General features: G+C 31.7%; 2 protein-coding genes and 1 pseudogene across 2 annotated transcripts in view; 1 reads left to right on the top strand and 2 right to left on the bottom strand.

Moving 5' to 3' along the window:
* The window catches only part of LOC148621961 (signal recognition particle subunit SRP72-like), a 44,401-nt gene extending 35,575 nt beyond the window's left edge, over positions 1 to 8,826 (bottom strand). The window contains exons 1-2 of the mRNA XM_088571399.1: positions 8,690 to 8,826; positions 4,914 to 5,031 (exon numbers count right to left, since the gene is read on the bottom strand). Coding sequence (XP_088427525.1) covers positions 4,914 to 5,031; positions 8,690 to 8,786 — 215 coding nt within the window. The 5' untranslated portion in view covers positions 8,787 to 8,826. The remainder of the gene's footprint in view (positions 1 to 4,913; positions 5,032 to 8,689) is intronic.
* On the top strand, positions 2,212 to 3,839 carry LOC148621962 (uncharacterized; annotated as a pseudogene).
* A 3,400-nt stretch (positions 8,827 to 12,226) lies between the features above and the next one.
* LOC148621959 (dynein axonemal assembly factor 9-like) overlaps positions 12,227 to 21,535 on the bottom strand; it is a 67,924-nt gene continuing 58,615 nt past the window's right edge. The window contains exons 33-39 of the mRNA XM_088571382.1: positions 21,444 to 21,530; positions 21,108 to 21,214; positions 20,813 to 20,887; positions 16,626 to 16,804; positions 16,361 to 16,426; positions 15,434 to 15,527; positions 12,227 to 13,644 (exon numbers count right to left, since the gene is read on the bottom strand). Coding sequence (XP_088427508.1) covers positions 13,535 to 13,644; positions 15,434 to 15,527; positions 16,361 to 16,426; positions 16,626 to 16,804; positions 20,813 to 20,887; positions 21,108 to 21,214; positions 21,444 to 21,530 — 718 coding nt within the window. The 3' untranslated portion in view covers positions 12,227 to 13,534. The remainder of the gene's footprint in view (positions 13,645 to 15,433; positions 15,528 to 16,360; positions 16,427 to 16,625; positions 16,805 to 20,812; positions 20,888 to 21,107; positions 21,215 to 21,443; positions 21,531 to 21,535) is intronic.

Here is a 21,535-nt window from a genome sequence, read left to right as displayed (position 1 = left end):
TGGTAAAGGAAAACTATTGACCAAACTTTATGACAAACATGATGACTTTCCATTCAGAATTGTCAACTTTCCTTTCATCTGTGGCAACATCCCTTCAGCACCTGCATGTAGTTTTCATGCCACAACTCATATGTTATGCCAGTGCTTGCCGTAACTACACAGACTTTTTGTATCATGCTAGACTTCTCACAATAAGGCTTCTGGAACAGGGTTATGTTGCTACAAGATTGAAGTCATCACTACAGAAGTTTTATGGTTATCATCATGAACTTGTAGATCATTACACTGTTTCCATCTGTACCATGAAAACGGATTAGTTTAACATGTCATAGTTTTCCTTTTCTTTTTCGTCTACCCTGGACTTTTTATGAGCAACTCGGTGGGTGTTTCTAGAAAAACAGAGGACGCTTACCCTACCAATGCACCTGATCCACGATCCCAGTTTTAAGTGAAGTCAGAGTTGCTCATTTACTTTTGTTTCTTTGTAAGTATTATTTTAGTTAGTTAATGTTCTTTGTTGTGTTTGTCAGTTTTCCATGTCTGGTCTTTGTCCCTGGATTACATTCTTATGAGTTCTACTAGAACCTTTGTTCCCTCGATTACTCTCTCATTAATTGTCACAGGTTTCAACAAGGGTACTATTACATTCTTTTGATTTCTGCTAAAATCTTGGTTCCCTTGATTAATCTCTCATTAATCGTCACAGGTTTCAACAAGGGTATTATTACATTCTTTTAATTTCTGCTAGAATCTTGGTTCCCTTGATTAATCTCTCATTAATTGTCACAGGTTTCAACAAGGGTATTATTACATTCTTTTAATTTCTGCTAGAATCTTGGTTCCCTTGATTAATCTCTCATTAATTGTCACAGGTTTCAACAAGGGTATTATTACATTCTTTTAATTTCTGCTAGAATCTTGGTTCCTTTGATTAATCTCTCATTAATTGTCACAGGTTTCAACAAGGGTATTATTACATTCTTTTAATTTCTGCTAGAATCTTGGTTCCCTTGATTAATCTCTCATTAATTGTCACAGGTTTCAACAAGGGTATTATTACATTCTTTTAATTTCTGCTAGAATCTTGGTTCCTTTGATTAACCTCTCATTAATTGTCACAGGTTTCAACAAGGGTATTATTACATTCTTTTAATTTCTGCTAGAATCTTGGTTCCCTTGATTAATCTCTCATTAATTGTCACAGGTTTCAACAAGGGTATTATTACATTCTTTTAATTTCTGCTAGAATCTTGGTTCCCTTGATTAATCTCTCATTAATTGTCACAGGTTTCAACGAGGGTATTATTACATTCTTTTAATTTCTGCTAGAATCTTGGTTCCTTTGATTAATCTCTCATTAATTGTCACAGGTTTCAACAAGGGTATTAAAAGTAGTAGTTTCTGTTTTGTTTGTTTCAGATTCATCAGTTATATTTTTTGGTTTCCAGTGGATTATTACTGTCATTCATTAAATTTATTTTCTTAAAACTGAACTGTTCTAGCTGCATTGACTTGCAACCATCTTTCTTCATAATTTTTTCTCACATAATAATTATTATTATGAGACATAACAACACCATTTTACTTTTCAAGCAATGAATGATAAAAGAAGTTCCAAAATAATTAGTGCAAATTGGCTGCAATAAAAAGTCGTAAATTGAAGAATAGATGCGTTTCTTTCCCCAATCTTAAAATTGCTCTTCAGAAACTGTGACAATAATGATTTGCCAACTCATCAATAAAATATGATTTTCATTCTACCAACAGACAAATTGATTGACAACTTTCATATTGTTTTCTTCAGTTGGGAAATTCATGATGATAAATTTTGGAAAAAAAAGACATTTTTTATAATTGGGAATAGGGCTGATAACAGATAATACATTAAAGGTACAAAGAGCCCTGTACTTACACTTATTAAAAACGGTGTCTTCCACCTATTCCCACTTTTTAAAAAACATTATTCCTCCTATTCCCACATACAAGTTTCTTTGATGTTTTGATTTGTTTTTATAGTAATTAAGCCCTACATAAATGACACCTTCTATTTACCTGTGTTTACCTTTATTTTGCAATTTTTGTGCATATTTTATATTTTTAAGAAAGAGAATGAGATTTAAACAAATGGAACATAAATTTAAGATTTTATTATAATATGTGATATGATGTTTAACAAAATATAAATATTATCAGAAACTGAAAAAAAAACTAGACCAGAATCTAGACATTTTGATGTAATTAAATTACAGCTTTCTAATTGATTAAATAATTATGAACTGGCAAAGCTGAGAAATATTAAATGTTTCATTGCAAGCTGATGTAGTGATTTGACAGATATGTACTCAGCTGAGAACCCCAAGCCAATATTTGGCTATATATTGTTGTCCATTCCCAGTTTTTGTCATTAAATAGTTACAATGGCTAATGCAATACTACAAGTGAAGTTCGTTACAAACAGACTTGGCAACCAAAACCTAGTACACAATGGCTTTAAGTTTCAGGCAAAAAACAGAAGGGGTGAAAGGACTTACTGGAAATGTTCTACTGCAAATTGTCCTGCTACAATTAATACATTAAACAATATACCAACCAAAGTATCAGCAAATCACAACCATGAGTCTGATAACATGCAGTTGAAGGTAGATGTAGTCCTGCAGAGCATGAAAAAACGTTGCATAGATGAGCTCACTCCAGTTCCCACTATCTATGAAGAAGAATTAGTAAAACTCAGAACTGATGACGGGAATGACGACACACAAGAATCTAACACACTTAGCAGCTGCAGAAACTATATATGGTGATGGCACATTTTATACATGCCCTACTCAATTCTACCAACTGTACACATTCCATGCAATGGTTGACAACGCAATGTATCCGCTAGTGTACAGCTTACTACCAGCCAAGAGCGAACTTGTATATACCAGATTTCTTACTCTACTCAAAGATTTATGTCAACAACATCAACTGCAACTTCAACCTACTACTATCTTTCTGGACTATGAGGTCGCCATACGCAACGCAGCATACTCCATCTTTCCTGGCATCAACGCAAAGGGCTGTTTTTTTTTCACTATACTTAGAACATATGGCGAAAAGCTCAGGAAACAGGTTTACAAGTGCCTTACAAAGAAGACAACAACATCCACCAATTAGTACGTCGTGCAGCTGTGTTACCACTCGTACCCACTGCTGAGGTCGAAGACGTATGGTTTAATGCCCTTACCGATATAGATGATGTTGAAACAAACGCCAACTACGTTCCCTTCACTGACTATGTAACAACTTACTGGGTAGAGCAGAACAGACACTTATGGAACCACTACACAACAGAAGGTCCAAGGACAACCAATCACTTAGAAGGATGGCATAGTAAACTTAAGAAACATGTTCAACATCCACACCCAAACATATTCAGACTCATAAAACAACTGAAACATGAGGAAGCCATCCATGACTTGACTATGATTCAATACGCAGCTGGTGGTAAAAGAGCAGTACAAAAGAGAAAGTATGTAGACATCAACAACAGGTTAGCAGCACTCAAAACCAGACATCGTAACCAGGAAGTCACAACTGTCCAGTTTGGTGATGCAGCTTCATACCTTCTGCACCTTGACTAAATTGATGAACTGTTAAATTGTTATGTGAAAACAAAATTATTGTGTATGTTTAATATATATGATCTAGTGCTTAATATCGTAGAGACTGGTTGAATGAATGTGTTTAAACTGATATTGTTACTTTCTTATGTCTTATGACTTATGTATATCAAAAACTACTGATTCATTAATATACATTATGTATTCATATATATAACTCTTTATTTATATTTCCTTAAATTAAAAAGTATAATATTCAAAATTTACTTGTTTCTTTTTTATTATATTTATGCAACAAAATGGAAATTCACTGACAAAATATATCATTTACCTGTCATTAATTACAAAATCAATTAACACCTAATCAAACATTGTTTATACAGTATAATCCTTTATCTACACTATTTTCCACCTATTCCCACATGAAAATTTACCTTTTTATTACCTATTTTATAAAAAGTGGGAATAGGTGGAATGAACCATTAAAAACTTGTACATCATCATGAAGATTATATTATGTAAATATTTTCAAATTAAGGTTTTACAACTTTTTTTTGTTATTGAAGTTCTCTTGATAATGCAAATATTTTAGTCACATCTAACACTTTATTTGACAAAATCACTACAATAATTGTGCATACTTCAGAGTTTATCGATTTAAATTACATATTTTTTCTTATACAGAAACAAAAGCTTTATTTAATGTGACTTGCACTGGTAAAAACAAAGCTTGCAAAACCGACTTTTTTCAAGCACTTCATGTATATGCATCCAATAAAAAAACCATAATTTATCAATCTATCTCTATACATATGGTATACTTCCTTCTATAACATCATTCAGGGTTAAACTTCAAAAGATGTCCATCTTACCCAACGTTTTATCTATCTCTTAATAGATCTTTCAGAACAAATAAATTGAAGGGTCATCTTTATTAGCCATAAAATAATACTGTATAATAAGTTTAAAATTTAGCATGCATTAAAGAAAGGCTAAGAAATCATATTTCGATTATTTACAGTGTATTACACAAATGTCTATTAAAAGTCTTGAGTATTCTGGTGACAGAGTACATTTAAGGAGGTAGACCTAAGGTAAGGGACACAACTAATACAAATCATTGGAACGTTCATATTCAGCATTTTACATCAATCTTGTGTAAGCATCAAAATAATTTGGATAGATTTCAAATGAAAGCTTGATAGGCTATAGTGAAATTGAATGTCATACAAACATATCACTGAATTCAAGAGTTATGTCCCTTACCCTAGGTCTACCTCCTCATGTAAACAAACCCTAAGATTTATATACCTGGACAGTTCTTTTGCCTTGTGAATGGTTGTTAATGCTTGATCAAATTTGTCATCTTTGATCAGACAAACTACCTTACAATGGAAAGCTGTCTTATCAGAGCTGTCTTCTTGTAAAACTGTAAAAATAAAACATTGAACATCAATAACATTAAGTATCGATATAAAGGTAGCAGTTACTAAAAACAAAAATCAAGTCAATTTCTCACTTTTCAGACAAAGACATTCCTATTTCTAGCCATGGGAGATTTCCTGATTTGCTATCCCCTACTTACATGTATTACTGATGAAAAATTCCTAAATTAACTTGGCAAAATGATAAATGGTATGAAGACTAATTTGTTGAATAGAGATTCTGATACTTTTGCTTTGGACTTCGATTGCACATAAGGCCATTGAGTACCTCATATTAAATTTTAAGCAAAAGAAAATAGTCCTGCAAACCAACAGACTGGTTTACAGTTTGATTGGAGCAATGGATAGTTCAAATATTTGAAGGTGATCTCCCCAGGGCAATAAAGCATTACATTGCCCTGATGCTATACTTTTTACCAGGATGCTATCTGAAAAGAATTTCCCATAGGGTCCAATACAAATGTGATGCTAAAACTTTTAGATGCAAGATGCCATATTGAAATTCAGGGGTTACCAGGACGCTATATGGGTTTTTTCCAGGTTTTTGAAAGCTTTAGTCACTTTCATGTGAGAAAAAGAGGACCATTTTAATGAAATAATTTTTTTAAAGTAGTATTCGCATCTGACATAAAATAAAACTTAAATGTACATTGCATATGAATAAAGTGAATTTTTTTTCCCACTATCATACAAGAATGTTTTCCAGACAATCAGAATGCATATCTTAGATTTAATTTAAAAAGAAACTCTTTAAGAATCATCAAAAATAGAAATCCCTTTACACTCTTAAACTGTAATGAGGGACATACATCCCTGGCACTATTTTAAATGATTTTAATATTTTAAAAAATGCATGGCCACCCTTTGTAGAAACACAAAAAGGCATCTAGAACAGAGTAGATATAGATATGAACTGCCTTAACAAGCACCAGTACCGGGGTTCTCCATGGATGAAAATTTAACCAATGAAGAAAATTTTATGGCACAATTTTTGCTTAAGTAGGCACATTCAAGATGTAAAAATTTTCCATTATAGTTTTAAATATATTTCCCTTACTATTGTCTAGTCATTGTAACTTTTTTATGTACATTTTTTAGCATTAGAAATATTTTGTCAACAAATTACTCTGGCCTTAAAAAATATGTTGCTATTGCCAATTACAATGAAACCAGTATATATATGTAAGTACAAAAATACATGTGCATGAATCAAAGAAGGTTAAGGGGGAGGGTTAAAAAAAAAGAAGTTCTTTCATGACAGAAACCCCATCTACAGCCATGAAATCAGGACTTATATGAAAGCATATACCTATAAATTGAAGAGTCATTTTTTTTCATCCTGATATTTGTACTATATTTAGACTTGACAAATTTTACATTCTATTTTTTTTATCTATTTTCCCACCAATAACATGTGACATTGGAGGAAGAACAGCATGGAATTGTAAACAAAAGCCAGCCATTTAGTTTTCAATTCAATGTGTTTTAGCCAGTATCAGATGGAATAAACATTACTAAGGGGGTTTTATACATTCCTTGATTAAGTAAATCAGTTTTTTCATGTTGAAAATGCTGATATATATTCAATCTTCATTCAATTTAGCATTTAAAAATAGCCACGTGCATTTGGCCAAGGTTACCTTTAACCATAGTCAGTTTTGATTGGTTCACGCTAAATATTTTTATTTGATTGACACTTCCTCTAAAATTAATTTGTAAGATAACTAATTAAGAGTCTTATTAGCATTGACTGTCATATTTACATGTATATTCTAATTGTAAATATGCCTTTGGTTTATATAAACTGAGTCCCTAATTGATGGGTTTCTCAGGCATAAAATAATTCTATGCTGATAATGGTAATAAAAGTTAATCATGGCACTGACTTAACCATGGTTGGGAATTTTTTTATCATGCCAGCCTGCCATGCTAAAACAGCTCATGGAGACCCCTGCAGTACTACATGTACATGCATTGGACAGATATAAATATTTTCAATTGGGTATTACCTCTGTGTTGCCATTTGAGATTCTATTTTTAGCACAATTTTAACTGTGCTATCAGGATCCAAACGGAGTTAATGACAAATTTATGTCATTATTTCACATTTATATTTAGTATTGGTCCCTGAGGAGTTCATCAGTGTTCTGGCTAGGATTTGAAAATAGAGGGGCGCAGGGAAGAGGGCACTTTAACACGTAATATGTTTTTTTTCAACAAAAAAGGGACATAGATTTTGTATATTTGCGTTAAGTCAGTAATTTGTATTCTTAATGCTTACCTGCCAACTTTTGAAAATGAAGGTAGCATCATAATTTGCAAATTGAGTAAATTTGACTGCATGATTAATATATGCATGACACCCATATTGTATTGAAAGACCTTTCTCAGATGACCAAGTGCTTTTAAAATTTTAACACATCTATGTAGAGGTGATTAAGCCATAAATGTATTTCTGTAGCCTTCACATCCTCTATGAAAGAATTAGGAAATCGGCATTGGATTTGATCGATTGTTGTGTGAACTAGATTTGTCAATGTTCTTTGAATGAGGCAGCAAGTGAACTAATGGAGGTGATAAGGGCAAGTGATTCTTTATATTTATGATATATTATGAGGTGAAATGTTGCATGAAATGTTACAAATATTCAATATTGCTCCAATTAAATAACAAAATCTCAAGTAAGTAAAAGAAATATTATTTCCTATAACTATTGCAATCACAACTTATGGAAAATGTGCTTTAATGTTGAAGATATGGAAAATTTTTAAAATACTGAAATTATAAGGGAGGTAACTGACATCTTGAATAAACAAACATGTGCAACATGCAATTGTTTACACCGGTAGTTCTACAAAATTTAGACCTGTTACCTTGAAAATATTTGTAAAATTAGTTGTGTAGTAGAAATTAATTATTAACCAATGATTGGCTGTCCATAAAACTGTTATAGATCAAATCCGGATTCATTTTCTACTTGTCATTAATGTCAATCATTATCGGATAACCCTGGTCAGCTGACTGATCACCGATAATTACCTGAGGTTTACCTGAGGTTTAATTACGACAGGATGTAGTTAATGAAGGTGACACTTCTTAATTGGCTTGGGATAATTTATCAACAAGATTGGAAATCTCAAAGGGCCATTCAGGTAATTGTAAATGGGCACTAAAGGGGTACTCAATAGGGGCAGAGGGGTGCAGGCGTGATAGGGGCGGGGTGCGGTGCCCCTCCATTTTGCCATAGCTAAGATATCAATGGAAGCTGTCAACAAGCAAAACTAGACAGCTACTCTATTTTCAAAAATGGGAAAACTCTTGAAAATTTTCATCAGCCTCCCTGCTACTTTTTCTTTTATTTCTACTACTTAAAATACTACTGACATAATTGCGTACATATGAAGAAAAAAAACAGTATTGTCAGACCCTTTTCTGCTGTGGCTCAATATTTCAAATTGAAGGATTAATTTAATTATTCATGTGAGACATTCGCATGTTCCTCTTATTACTTTTGTAAAATAGGTTCTTCATATCTGCCATAACCTGGCATATGTTCAAAATTTTACTCCAAAATATTGAAAAATAGACAATATTTTAAAAAAAGATTTATAAAACTGTACAACCGAAATACTACCAACATACTTTTATTTGCTACTTTTAATGCTCTTCCATATTCCTGGTTGTTTTTAAACTTATTTAAATCTGTATAAAGGGTCTGAATCGTCGTTCCCTGTGCCATGCTGTCAAAAAATTGAAACAGGAAGTACTTTAAGTATCTGTAACACACAAATCAGAATCGGTTTATTCCTAATATATCTTATAACCTGCACATAAAGATGCAAAATATACAACAACGGCCATATTAATTCCAACCATTTTAACTGCATTTTTAATATATATATATATATATATATGCATGGTTTATTAACCTTATGATAGTTTACTATTTTAGATTTTCAAAATTTACTGAAAAAAATTCCATTTTTGACAGACTTAAACTCAAATATTTTGATAGTCTATATAGTTCGATTCATTACGCAGTGTATTGTAAAAGCCTAATAATAATAAGTTGGAGAGGCTTTATTTATATTTATGTAAACTATAAAAAAAACTTTGATGAGTCCTAGTAGATTAAGCAGATAGACTCTCCGAAAATTGTTTCATGGGAATGATGCTTGGAACATACAGGATTTATGTAGATTTGTTAAACTGCATCAGGCTGAGCTACATCAATAGATATTTATTGAATTGTGTAAGTAAGAAAGTAATTATTATAAACTAAACTAATGAGATAACATGACTGAAACAATCTTGTGGAAAACAAAGGAAGGAGGTGAAATATCAAAACTCTTTTCACATGCAGAAACTGTCAGCACCCCTGCTGTGCATGATTTGCTGTCATACATAATGTACAAGGAAAATAATAAAATTCCAAATTGTATCCCTTGTTTCTTCACATATTGCTACAAGCAGAGTTGTTTTAAAAAAATGGAAGGAAAATTGCACTGTGACTTACAAATTTAAAGCTTGAATGCACTCCAATCTTTAGTAATACCTGAAACACTCCAGTGATCTCCTGAGGGCCAAATAGCATCACATTGCGCTGATGCTATATTTTTTATCGGGAATTGCTATCCAAAAAGAATTTTCATAGAGTCCAGTACAAATGTGATTCTATAAATTGTAGTTGCAAGATGCTATATTGCAATTCAGGGGTTATCAGGATGCTTTCTATAAATCTTATGGAGGATACTGCACTTCTGAAGAAACATAAGTTTATACCAGTATTCACTATACAGTGAAAAGTACACTGTACAATTTTTTTTTTTTACAACTACAAACCCTCACAGGAAAATTCTTTAATTAATTAGTTATTTCTATCATAAGGGTAATAAAGCAATGAAATGGTAGGTTGACTAGTAAAGTATATGTCAATGAAAGAGTCAGGCAGCAAGGGATACATAACAATTTTTTTGCATAATTTTTATTGTTGAAATGTATGCTTTCAACCTATCTAGAACTCTTGGCACAAATATAAGAGCTGAGATAGTACGGCGAAGTGAGATACATTGACTATACGTGATGGTACAGAAATAAATAATGTGGGAACAATCATGCAGTGTATTTCAACCAATTTTAAAATAATTTTTATTCTCACGATTATAGATCTGTACAGGAGACAGTATATGTATAGTTCTTGAGGTACATTGAATTAATACTTCAGCAATATAAAAGTCAAAAAATAATTTGGATGACTAGTTTTCTTGCAAGACCTGTCCAAAAAAAATTTTCCTCAAAAATATCATTAAATCATTTTGTTTCCATATTTGAGTTATTATGTGTGTTCTCTGACATGTCCGCTTGCTATTTATTGCTGTTTATACTATGCCTAGTTTTCATCTAGAAGTATGTAGATGAAAACTAGGCATAGTATAAACAGCAATAAATAGCAAGTGGACATGTCAGAGAACAAATATAATAACTCAAATATGGCAACAAAATGATTTAATGATATTTTTGAGGAAATTAAAAAAAAAAATCCTGGTCCCAAGTGCCTGTGGACCCGTCAGATTCTCACAGATTTGTACTTAATGCAGTACTGTATTGGTCCTTCTTGTAAAAATTGGCATAGTACCAACAAACTTTTTGTTATAACTTAAACAAGTTTTGTTCTTTGGATAGAGATTGTTTAGTGAAGGAATAAGCTGAATGATTAATTATATGAATAACTGAGGCTACAGGTATTGCCAAGATCATGTAATGCAATGAGAACCTTTACAACTATTGGTCAAATCATAAACATTTTTGTTGCACGTGAATCAATCGTATAAACTTGACAATCTGCATATTCTTGTAAAAGGCTATTTCATCTTGGTTAAGCATGATGATCATGAAACCTCAAAATCAAGAAGTTTTGTTATAAGCGAAGCCATAGAAGCAAATTGCACTAAAATTTATCAATACAAAAAAAAAAAAAAAAACAAAAAACAGTGTGTGATGGAAACCACTTTTTCATATTAAAATTTTCTTTCGAAATGTTAGTCTAATCTTTGACCTACTTACCTCAAAACAGACTAACAGATTTTCCTTTAGTAAGAAGTTAATTTAAATTATTTCTCCACTTGCGATGGCAAAATTAAAGAAATTTCAACACTTTAGTGAGCACGATAAAATCCTAACTTTTACCATAGAGAGTAGAGAAATAATTTAAATAAAGAATAGGCTGAAGGAGGACCCAGAAATGTAAAATGCATGAAAACTCTCACAGAAATTTAAACACCATCCAGTAGTTAAAAAGTCATGTGCATTTTTAATCACCTGCTTAGATTGGGAGATAATTTCTTCTATTAATAAATCTGCAATCCTGCCAGTGTCTTCAAAACCTATGAATAATTGGTAGGAAAAAAGTAAAGGTGAACTTGACCTTTGACATACTGACCTCAGAATCAAACTATTAATTTGATATCCCCACTCTGCATTCGACAGTATGTACCCTTTGACCTCCAAATTGATCTAAAATAGGAGATGCACAATGGGAATATAAAATGAAGATTCTGTGAAAGTTTGATTAAATTCCATTCAGTTGCATAGGAGGAGTAATGGATACATAATGAATTTTCCATACCTCCATATTCACAAATAACAAAGTCCATGTTTTGCTATGTGAAACCCCAGAATTGATTCTGATTGCAATCTAAAATAGAAGGTGCACTGTGGGAACATGTCATAAAGATTCAGTGAAAGTTTCATTCAATTCAGTGGTATAGGAGGAGTAACAGATAAGAGATGGGCCCCCCTGTGTAATGGAAGGAAGGACAGAAGAACAGAGGGACACCACCATCACAGTGGGTAAAAAAATGTCTTTTTTCTAGCTGTGCAAGTTACATAAAAAATAGTCACAAACTTAAAAGTGGAAATACTGTGAGCAAGCTATTAGAAAAAGAATTACACCAAGTGGAATTATATCATGTTAAACCCCTGGGTAGAATGATCTCCCCTTGCAATATCCTTACATTATTGACATTCATTTGTGCATACCTATATATGAAGGGGGTATGATTAAGTAGTGAAAACTACTGATAAAATAATATAAATGATGAACGGAAGAATGGTAGAATGCTTGGTAAGATAAGCTGAAGCCCTAACATTTGCAAAGGCAAGGAGGCAAGGACAACAAGATTTTTTAACAAGTGAATTTTATTCACAAATTAAGTGTAAAAATAAATAATACAATTTCAAAGTATATGAAACACATAACAAAGAATGCAAATAACATTTGTTTCTTATAAAACAGAACTTAGCACTTATTAAATAACAGAAAAAATTCTCAAAATAAATACCGTTGTATTTGATAAAGCAAGAATAATTAATACTGTAAATTAACAACTGCAGCACTATGTCATACACTCACAGCAAGAAACATCTATCAGTATGAAACAAAATTAAACCTGTAACAACACAGATATCTATTGAAAACCTATAAAACTTAGTATATAATACTATTTAAAGAATCATCAGAAGGGGTTTTCAGATTCTACGTTTAACATGTTTCTTAGTGGTATTCTGAGAATGAAAAAAATTATGTACTATAAACACTGGACATAAATTAACAACCCACACAAACAGGATATTAAAAAAAATCACATGTATAGTAAAATATCACAACATGTATGAAATACAAATACTAAGTTTCTAGTAAAGAAGTTTGAACAGTTTTATCAGTGTGCTTCCTTTACATATGTGGTTCGGATGTAGGAAAATGACCATGGCACTTAATTATTATCAATTTAACCCTTTTTTTAATGCAACATTTGTAGTTGAATGGGTTCCATTTATTTTTAATCAAAATTCCAAAAAAATATATGGAACAAAGAACAAGGTCAATTACTGTGTAACACGAATTAAAATTATGTGAAACATAACTCACTAATTCGTTTCAATCACGAATACAATGCTAGTATAAAATGAACATGGGACAATTACACTATACGAAACTTTTACAACAATATCAATTATCATATAGAATTATTTGCATAAGTGAATAAGACATTTTATATCAGTGTTTTAGTGGATGGAATGTATTATTAGGACGGAACAGTAACAAATAATTCAATTAATCAATATAAAATTCTGGATATGTCAACTGTAAACCACACTACTCTAAGCTTAGATATAAATAGAACACATATAGAGATTAATTTCCTCTCCAGGTGTCGGTTTCACAAAAAGTCATAAGTGTGAAATTGATCGTAAATCATTACGTCACAATGCTATTTTAGTTTATGACGTCATTACTTATGATCAATTTTACACTTACGACTTTTTGTGAAACTGACACCAGGTATCCATACAGATGTGAAGTTTTCAATACTGGCAAGTTTAATACAGACAACTCTTACAGTCTTATTAGACAGAATAGAAAGTAAGCAATTTTAATTTCCACATCTTTTTAGAATGCTGATTCATCGTTCAATCGATACTGTGCCATTAGGAGAAAAGATCAACAAACATTTTAGCTTCCAAGTCAACTTTTGCATTAAACTTCTCTACTTCTTTGTTCTTTTCTTTTATATATTGCTGTATAAACTCCTCTAAACCTACAATTATACATGTTACAAATGAAAAACTTCTCATAAGAACTGGCCCAAGTGCTATAAAACTTGAAAATTGCTTTAGTCTGAGAAAATTCTCATCTGTCAGTGATGTGATCTATTTCAAAGACTTTGAACAGAGTTATCATGGAAGTTGAAAATATTCTAAGACTCAAGTATTTTTGAAGTTATGTGACCCACAGGCCTGCAGTATTTTATAACAAAAAAGAAAAAAAATAGAGGCTCTAGTGAGCCTGAATCACTCACCTGGTCAAAACAGTCTTTATAGCTTTCTAAAGCTGGACTCTTGACCTTACCATACTATTGTCACAAGAATCTTTTAATCAATACAGAGCATCTTAGTTATCCACCCGGTTTTCATATTACAAAATAAATCTCTGATTGTCATTTTTTCTCCGCAAGTGCAATAACTCCAACACTGAGAACAGATCTTATGAAAATTTCAGCATAGGTCAACAAACATTCATGCAATGTTTGGTTATAATCCATCCTACAAGTTATCTTAGAGGAGATTTTAAAAAAAAATCCATTTCTGGACCCATAAACTCATTCAAGTTTCAATGGATCTTTCTGAAAATTTTGACATTCACATACATGTACGTAATCCCGTCATGGTAACAAATTTAATTCATGTCAGATTTTTGCTACACCCAACTGTTTTTTGAGTTATTTGCATAATTCTTCAATTTGACCCCTATGGTCTATTTTTAGAAACGGTGGACATGTTTTTCACAAGATCATGAATCCACATGCATAGATTGCTAAACATTTTCTACATAATATTCATGCAAAGTTTTGTTTTCAGGACCCATAACTCATTCATTCGTCAACACATCTTTCTGAAAATTTCGACATAGGTCCATCCCATCATGTTGAACAATGATGCCCCTACCAGATTTTATTTTACCCTTACCAGATTTTAGTTAAACCAAACTGCTTTTGAGTTATTTGCATAATTCTAGTTTTAGAGGAGAAGATTTTCATCAGTGTTGGAAATGTAAAATTCGTGAAAAAAATCAATTTCAGGACCCATAACTCATTCATTTGTCAATGGATCTTTCTGAAAATTTCGGCTTTGGTTCATCCCATCATGCTGAACAATTTTACCCTACCAGATTTTAGCTAAACCCAACTGTTTTTGAGTTACTTGCATAATTCTACAATTTGACCCCTTTGGTATATTTTTAGTAACTGTGGCAATGTTTTTTTGCCATATCAAAAATCCAAGAATTGTTAAAAATACTCTAAGGAACATTCATGCAAAGCTTGGTTACAATCTATAGAGTAGTTTCAGAGGAAAAGATGTTTGAAAAAGTTTAGTGACAACAATGACAGACGACAGACATATAGTGATGGCAATAGCTCACACGGCCTTTCGGCCAGGTGAGCTAAATATTTTAAAAGCAAACAAACAGAACAAATATAAAATGCTTTGGAAACAAATAAACATTCTTCACCAGCAATTAGATGGTTTCCCTAGAATTCTAATTTGTAAGCAAGTTGAATGCTTAAATGATAAATTACCCATCAACAACCATACTGTCTAACATGTAAAGAAGAAAAAATGTCAAGGCTAAAATTCAAATACTAAATCATCTTTTGTAGAAGCAATGGAATATGCAATTAAAATTCAATACATCAGTCAGTGAAACCAATTTTGCAGGCATACTTTTTTTTACTGTATCTTGTATCTGTGATAACTAACAGTGGTACTTTAAAACACTCAATCATGAAGACTGACTTCATACAATTTTTCTGATAAACCATAACTTACATGGATGTTGATCTTGTTTTTCACCATCAAAACTGACAAACTGTGTTCCATTATAGAACCAACCAGCAGGTAAAGGATCAAGATGATGCTCAGACTAAAAAAAAAGTTGTTGAAGTGGTTTAAATAAAATTATAATATGGCATGCTTTAAAGGTCTTAAGACCACAGCCAAGGTGAAAATGTAATACACATTAGACAAACATCACAGACAGTCTTATTTCTGATGTAAATGATAGCTTTTACCAAATTTTTTCAATGTCACAGTAGAATTTTGCTTCACAATGCTTGGCATATGATGCATCACAAAGGTTGTGTCTTTTCAAAAACATGAAGAAATGTTAATCAGTCCAATTAGAATCAAAATAAATTATTGAGATTACATTTTATTATTGTTTTACCACAAGCTGGCCATTTATGTCATTGTGTTACCAATGCTATCACTATAGGTAACATAAATGGCCAGCCCTTTGAAAAACAATGAAGCCTCGGTGAATTATTTTTTAAACAAGTATTCCAAGAGTACTGAATGGCAATACAAAGTACCCTACTGGAAGAAAAATCTGTGAAGAGAACAAAATGTATAAATGTTCATGCATAATTTGTTAACATGAAAAGTGTGGTAAACTGAGTCAGCATTAAGAACAAAATTCAAACTTGATCTGTAACTTGTCATGGTAAGGCAATACAACAAAAGTCAAATGTATATCTGAAAGCATGAAAAAAGTGTGATGGATGGAGTGAAAACCAAAACTTGCCAGTAGGGGACTAATAAGAAATTCTCAGTATACATTTTTTTCTGATTTCTTTAAGTTTAAAACTTACGGAAATTATACAAGCAGTCAGGTATATGTGGCATTATCATTATTATTTTTTTTAATTTCATTACAGATGGAATTTCTGACACTGAGGTACTAACAGAACAACTCACATGAATTTTCTTAATTTCTTCTCTTTTCAAATCCTTCTTCATTAATTTTTGTTTCTTCTCTGGAACCTGTTAGAAAAACAAAATAAACAGATATTACTGGTGTTTCATACTTATTTACTAAAAAATTCCATGTCTGGGAAATATAATTTGAAGAGTGGAAGAGTTTAAATATTATGTTTACAGCATCATTTGTTAAGCTGGTTTTTCTTGTCCTAAAACAAAAGTGGAAGTATTTTTTTATCTATGAATAGAATGTATAACACACCTGCTTGGCACAAGCCCTTAGCCAGTCTTTAAGTGAATTCTCATTCAGATTACAGCCACTGAATGTAATGAAGTGATTATGATGTCCATCACCATTCTGTAATGCTGTAGTTTTAGTGGCAACCATTGTTAAAGCATCTACCAGTGTAGAGTATGTCACTTCTGTCATAGAGGCTGAATCTACAGTAAAACAGTAATGACCCAACTTAATCATATTCCCATTGTTCTTACTGCTTGATATTTCCTATTTCTGCATTTGCTGTGATATTTAAAATATCAGTTACATTGTATTTCAAATTACCAGTAAACTGTAATAATGTTACGTAAAATTATTGTTACATTGCTTTAAAAAAACAATAATGTCAATTTTAAACATTTCCACAGAACATCGCATCTAAACCTATCAGGACCTTACCAACTTATCTCCCTGTTATCAGAATGAGAGTGAAATACATTTTGTATTAACAACTGCGGCCGGTTTTATTGAAAAATCATTAAATTACAAACAAAAATTGTTGTCACCCTATAAAGCCCCTCATTTGTGTAAAATCCGTCATCATGATGCTATCGACTGAAGGCAAAGCCTGTAATACATGTGTAGATCACAGGTGAATTAGGGGATGCTATCTGAAGTTAATTGGACAAATAAATGACTTTTGGACTTCAAAATTTGTGCCATATGGTGATTTGGCAGTTAAATGGGAATTTCAATGCAGGAAATTGGTACAAACAAATTTGATGGGGATAAAAAAGGGGCCCATAGACCGAGGGAACACTGTACATGTATAATTAAAAAACTATCAGCTAGGAAGCCAGTGACACAGGAGAGTTCTTTCTGAAGTCCAAAGTCACAAGATTTCAAGTCCTAAATCGACATCATTTTTATCGTTTCAACAGCACAATTAAAAACTTTCACTTACTTGTCGTGTTTCAAAAAAATAATCAATGGTATCTGTAGATTCCTGGATAATTCATATTTTTACTTACTCTTTATACATTATGAACGGAAACTTATTTCTTATATTATTTTGAAGAAATCCAACATCACGTAAAGGGTTGGGAGGTGTTACGCGTCAATTAAATCATGACACTTGTGGTTCACAAATCGGGTGATGGGCATTTATGTGGTTAGTGTGATAAAATATTTATATGAAATATTAAATATCCACATGAGAAGAGATATAAATCTATAAGATGCAATTGTATCAGGTTTTTCTGACCTACCGTCACGTCAGTGACTTGTCCATAGATGTCATAACTTAGATGCGTTCGAAACTTTTCAGACTTATTGAATGAAAAAATAAGTAATTCTAGAGAAGTGTTTCTAAAAAATAGGAAAGCTATTTTTAGATTCCTCATTAGATTGTTTGAGAAATTAATATTTTTTTGTAATTATCAAGTTCAAAATAGTCAAGACAATTTATTAATGCATGGAGAGTAAGGAATTTTCAACCACAAAATAGACTGTTAAAAGAGTTGTAGGCCTAGAAAATGTTTTCACAATTTACACCTTTTCTAATTATTTAACCAGAAAAATACAATAAGCAGAGCATTTTACTGGTATGATTTCTCCATATTTATCATAGACAAAAAAAAAAACCCACAATAATCAAGTAGGATAAATCCATATCACTATTTTTTTTATTATACAATACAAAACTAGCAGTTTGTCTATGGTATGTAATAAATAATTAACACACAATTAGTTATCTTTATATCTCCAACATTTATTTTATATTTCATTTGTGTTTCCGAGAATAAGAAAACTACATACTGGCAAATCTAAATCAACAGGCTGAAGATTGGTACTATTTCAAAAATACCAAAAAAAGTGGACACAGTTGTATTATTCCTTGATATTTTTAATAATTAGGGAAATTTCCATCACATTGTAGCTGAAAATTCAAACTGTTGTAGGTCTTAGTAGTAGTAAAACATTGATATGGTATGCTGATACTAATTGGAAACTTGACCCCTTTTTTCTCTCATTTATAATATGCATACATAGCCCTGGACTGCTTTATGAACAAAGGATTAAAAAATGAAAGCACCAGAGGTATATGCAAGAACTTTTTGTTTATGTAAAAATGTTTTAAGTAAAAAATTCAGCAGTGTGATTTATAAATATTTCTTCATAAATCAAATTGTCACATGTACATATAAGCCTGTGGTCTGTATTTACTATACATATGGAACAGCTTGGACGTGACAGATCTGTTTTATTTCTGCCAGATACTTAAAACATACTGAATAGCTTGGACATGACAGATCTGTTTTATTTCTGCCAGATACTTAAAACATACTGAATAGCTTGGACATGACAGATCTGTTTTATTTCTGCCAGATACTTAAAACATACTGAATAGCTTGGACGTGGCAGATCTGTTTTATTTCTGCCAGATACTTAAAACATACTGAATAGATTGGAAGTGACAGATCTGTTTTATTTCTGCCAGATACTTAAAACATATTGAATGTAGTATTTTCCTTGGATGAGGAAAATTGTGTGGTATGCTTTCCAAAATTTTTAAACAAATGTTTCTTTAAGAGTATAATAGAATTTTCAAAAGGGAGATTTAACAAAGTAAATGATAAAAACATAGAAATGGTTGAATCCTGTACCTGTTACATTTATATTTCATTTTCTATACAATACATTCTGATTACTAGATTGGTAAAACATTCTGATCTCATCAACGGAATCTATGATTCTGCTTTTAGACGTTGTGATCTTTTAGCAGAGGAATGAAACTGATTGACATTTGTGTGTGTGTGTGTTTGTGTGTGAAAATCATACTTGTGCTTCCACCTGCTTTACTGTTTTTACTGGTTGAACTTTGCCTTTCAAAGGCAATAAATTTAACAAGAAGTTGTCCAACAATTTTGATTCAAGAATCTATGGTCGTGGTTATCATAAGGATCATTTCAACAAATGAAAGTTTCTTTTAATCTACCACTGTTTTCAAGATATTGACTGAAAACTTTTAAAAAAATCATCTTTACCCTTTCAAGGGCAATAACTCTTACAAGGAGTCAGGTCTCACGAACCACTTCCAGGTGAAATGGCCACCCTCCTTATGTAATACCAAAAACACACTGAACCTAGAAATATGCATTTTAAGTGCATTATTTGTGTGTATTCTGATCAAAAGTAGTTAAAATAAAGCTGAGAATGTGTACTTTAAAATCATATTTGTAATTTACTACAAAAGTGTATGAATATTGTTTACATGTGCGTGTAATTTGCCTCCATGCTGTAAGTTAGCAGAAAAGGTAAAAATGTTGATTTTCAGTATTTTTTATTCAAGTAAATTTTGTGAAGAATTTCTACAGTCATCGTACCATTAGAATAATGAATTTGAAAGCATTATTTTCCAAGCTTCGCAATGGTATGCAACTTTCAGGTGTCATTTGTCCTGGGAATTCACAGTGAAACATTGAAAATTACTTGTTTAACATGTAAAGTAATGGAAACTTTAGATGTGGTTAGCGAGACCTCATCCGACAACTTTTATCCCTAAAGACTTTTGTAGTTCTAATAATAAGGATTTTGGAATATGCAAAAAAACTACTGTCTGACCCATACACTGTATGGTCTATTTTTAGTAACGACTGCCATGTTTTTTAAAAGAAATAACCTTAAAAATAGCAAAAATCATTGAAAAGGAGCAATAACTCCAACATGGCTTAAAGGATTAAAACCAAAATTAAACCAGAGACAAATCTTATCATCCTAAACACTTTTACCCAGTCAAAATTTAGTTAAACCTAATGGTTTTGGAGATATATGTGAAAAACTACTGTCTGACCCCTACATTCTATTTTTAGTAACAGTGGCCATGTTTTTCAACGAATCAAAAACCCCACATTAGTTCTATGCAAAATACCCCAAGGAACATTTATACCAACTTTGGTTCTAATCAGTCAAGTAGTTTCAGAGAAGAAGAGTTTTGTATAATTGTTAACGGCGACGACGGACGATGACGACAGATGCCAAGTGATGGCAATAGCTTACATGGTCTTTGGCCAGGTGAACTAAAAATGATTGGTAATCATTTCTTTTATAGACTCAAAAAATGTTAACTTCTATTTTAAATGAATTTGTTGTCACAAAAACATAGGTATATTTTACTAGCAGACAATTTGTAATCAGTAGTATATTATAATTGATGATACTTGATGACTTACCACTGAACTGAACTTTTCCATCAACAAAGTAAACATTTTCTTCAAAGGGATAGGCTTTCAGTTTGGATTTTAATTCTACAACGTAAATGTTTAAATATGCATAAAGTAGGTATAACAAATTACCAAGTATCTCAGGATAAAAACAATAATACAAAATAATTCTTGATCTGTCTGTATGTATCCTACAAATTATACCCTTTTGAAAATAACAAAATGCTTTCTTTTCTTAGAATGAGATAAAAAAAATCATTTTATTCAAACTTAAACATACACTGTAACAAAAGATAAATCTGACCTCTCAGCTTTTTGACGAACTGCTGTTTCTCCAGGGGTCGCCGAAATTTCAATACACATTTCTGTAGGTTAATTGAGGTCTTCAAACTTTTATACAGACCCAGAGACCTGGTGAAAAAATTCAAAACAATAGTCATAATAAATTAATTATCATATTTATTAACTAAAAGAAAAACAATACTGAAACTTATAGTAGATTTGAACCTTTTTCAGTCCTCATATATCATTATGATATCTATAAATAAAACTTACAGTAGACACACATTAAAATTAATAATATTATAAAATTCAACAAATAACTATATTTCAGAAATGATGATTCTTTGAATCTTATTACCATCCTGGGTATAGCAAATGTCTGGCCCTGACTTTTGACTTCTCGTCAAATGATGTTTCTGATAAAACAGCATCTATGTCCATACTCCTGTG

Source organism: Perna viridis, chromosome 3, assembly GCF_037379345.1.
Source record: "Perna viridis isolate PV_CMFRI_1.1 ecotype Kerala chromosome 3, ASM3737934v1, whole genome shotgun sequence".
Lineage (NCBI taxonomy): Eukaryota > Metazoa > Mollusca > Bivalvia > Mytilida > Mytilidae > Perna > Perna viridis.
The sequence above is the reverse complement of the archived record's forward strand: the minus strand, read 5'-3'. Positions and strand labels throughout refer to the sequence as shown.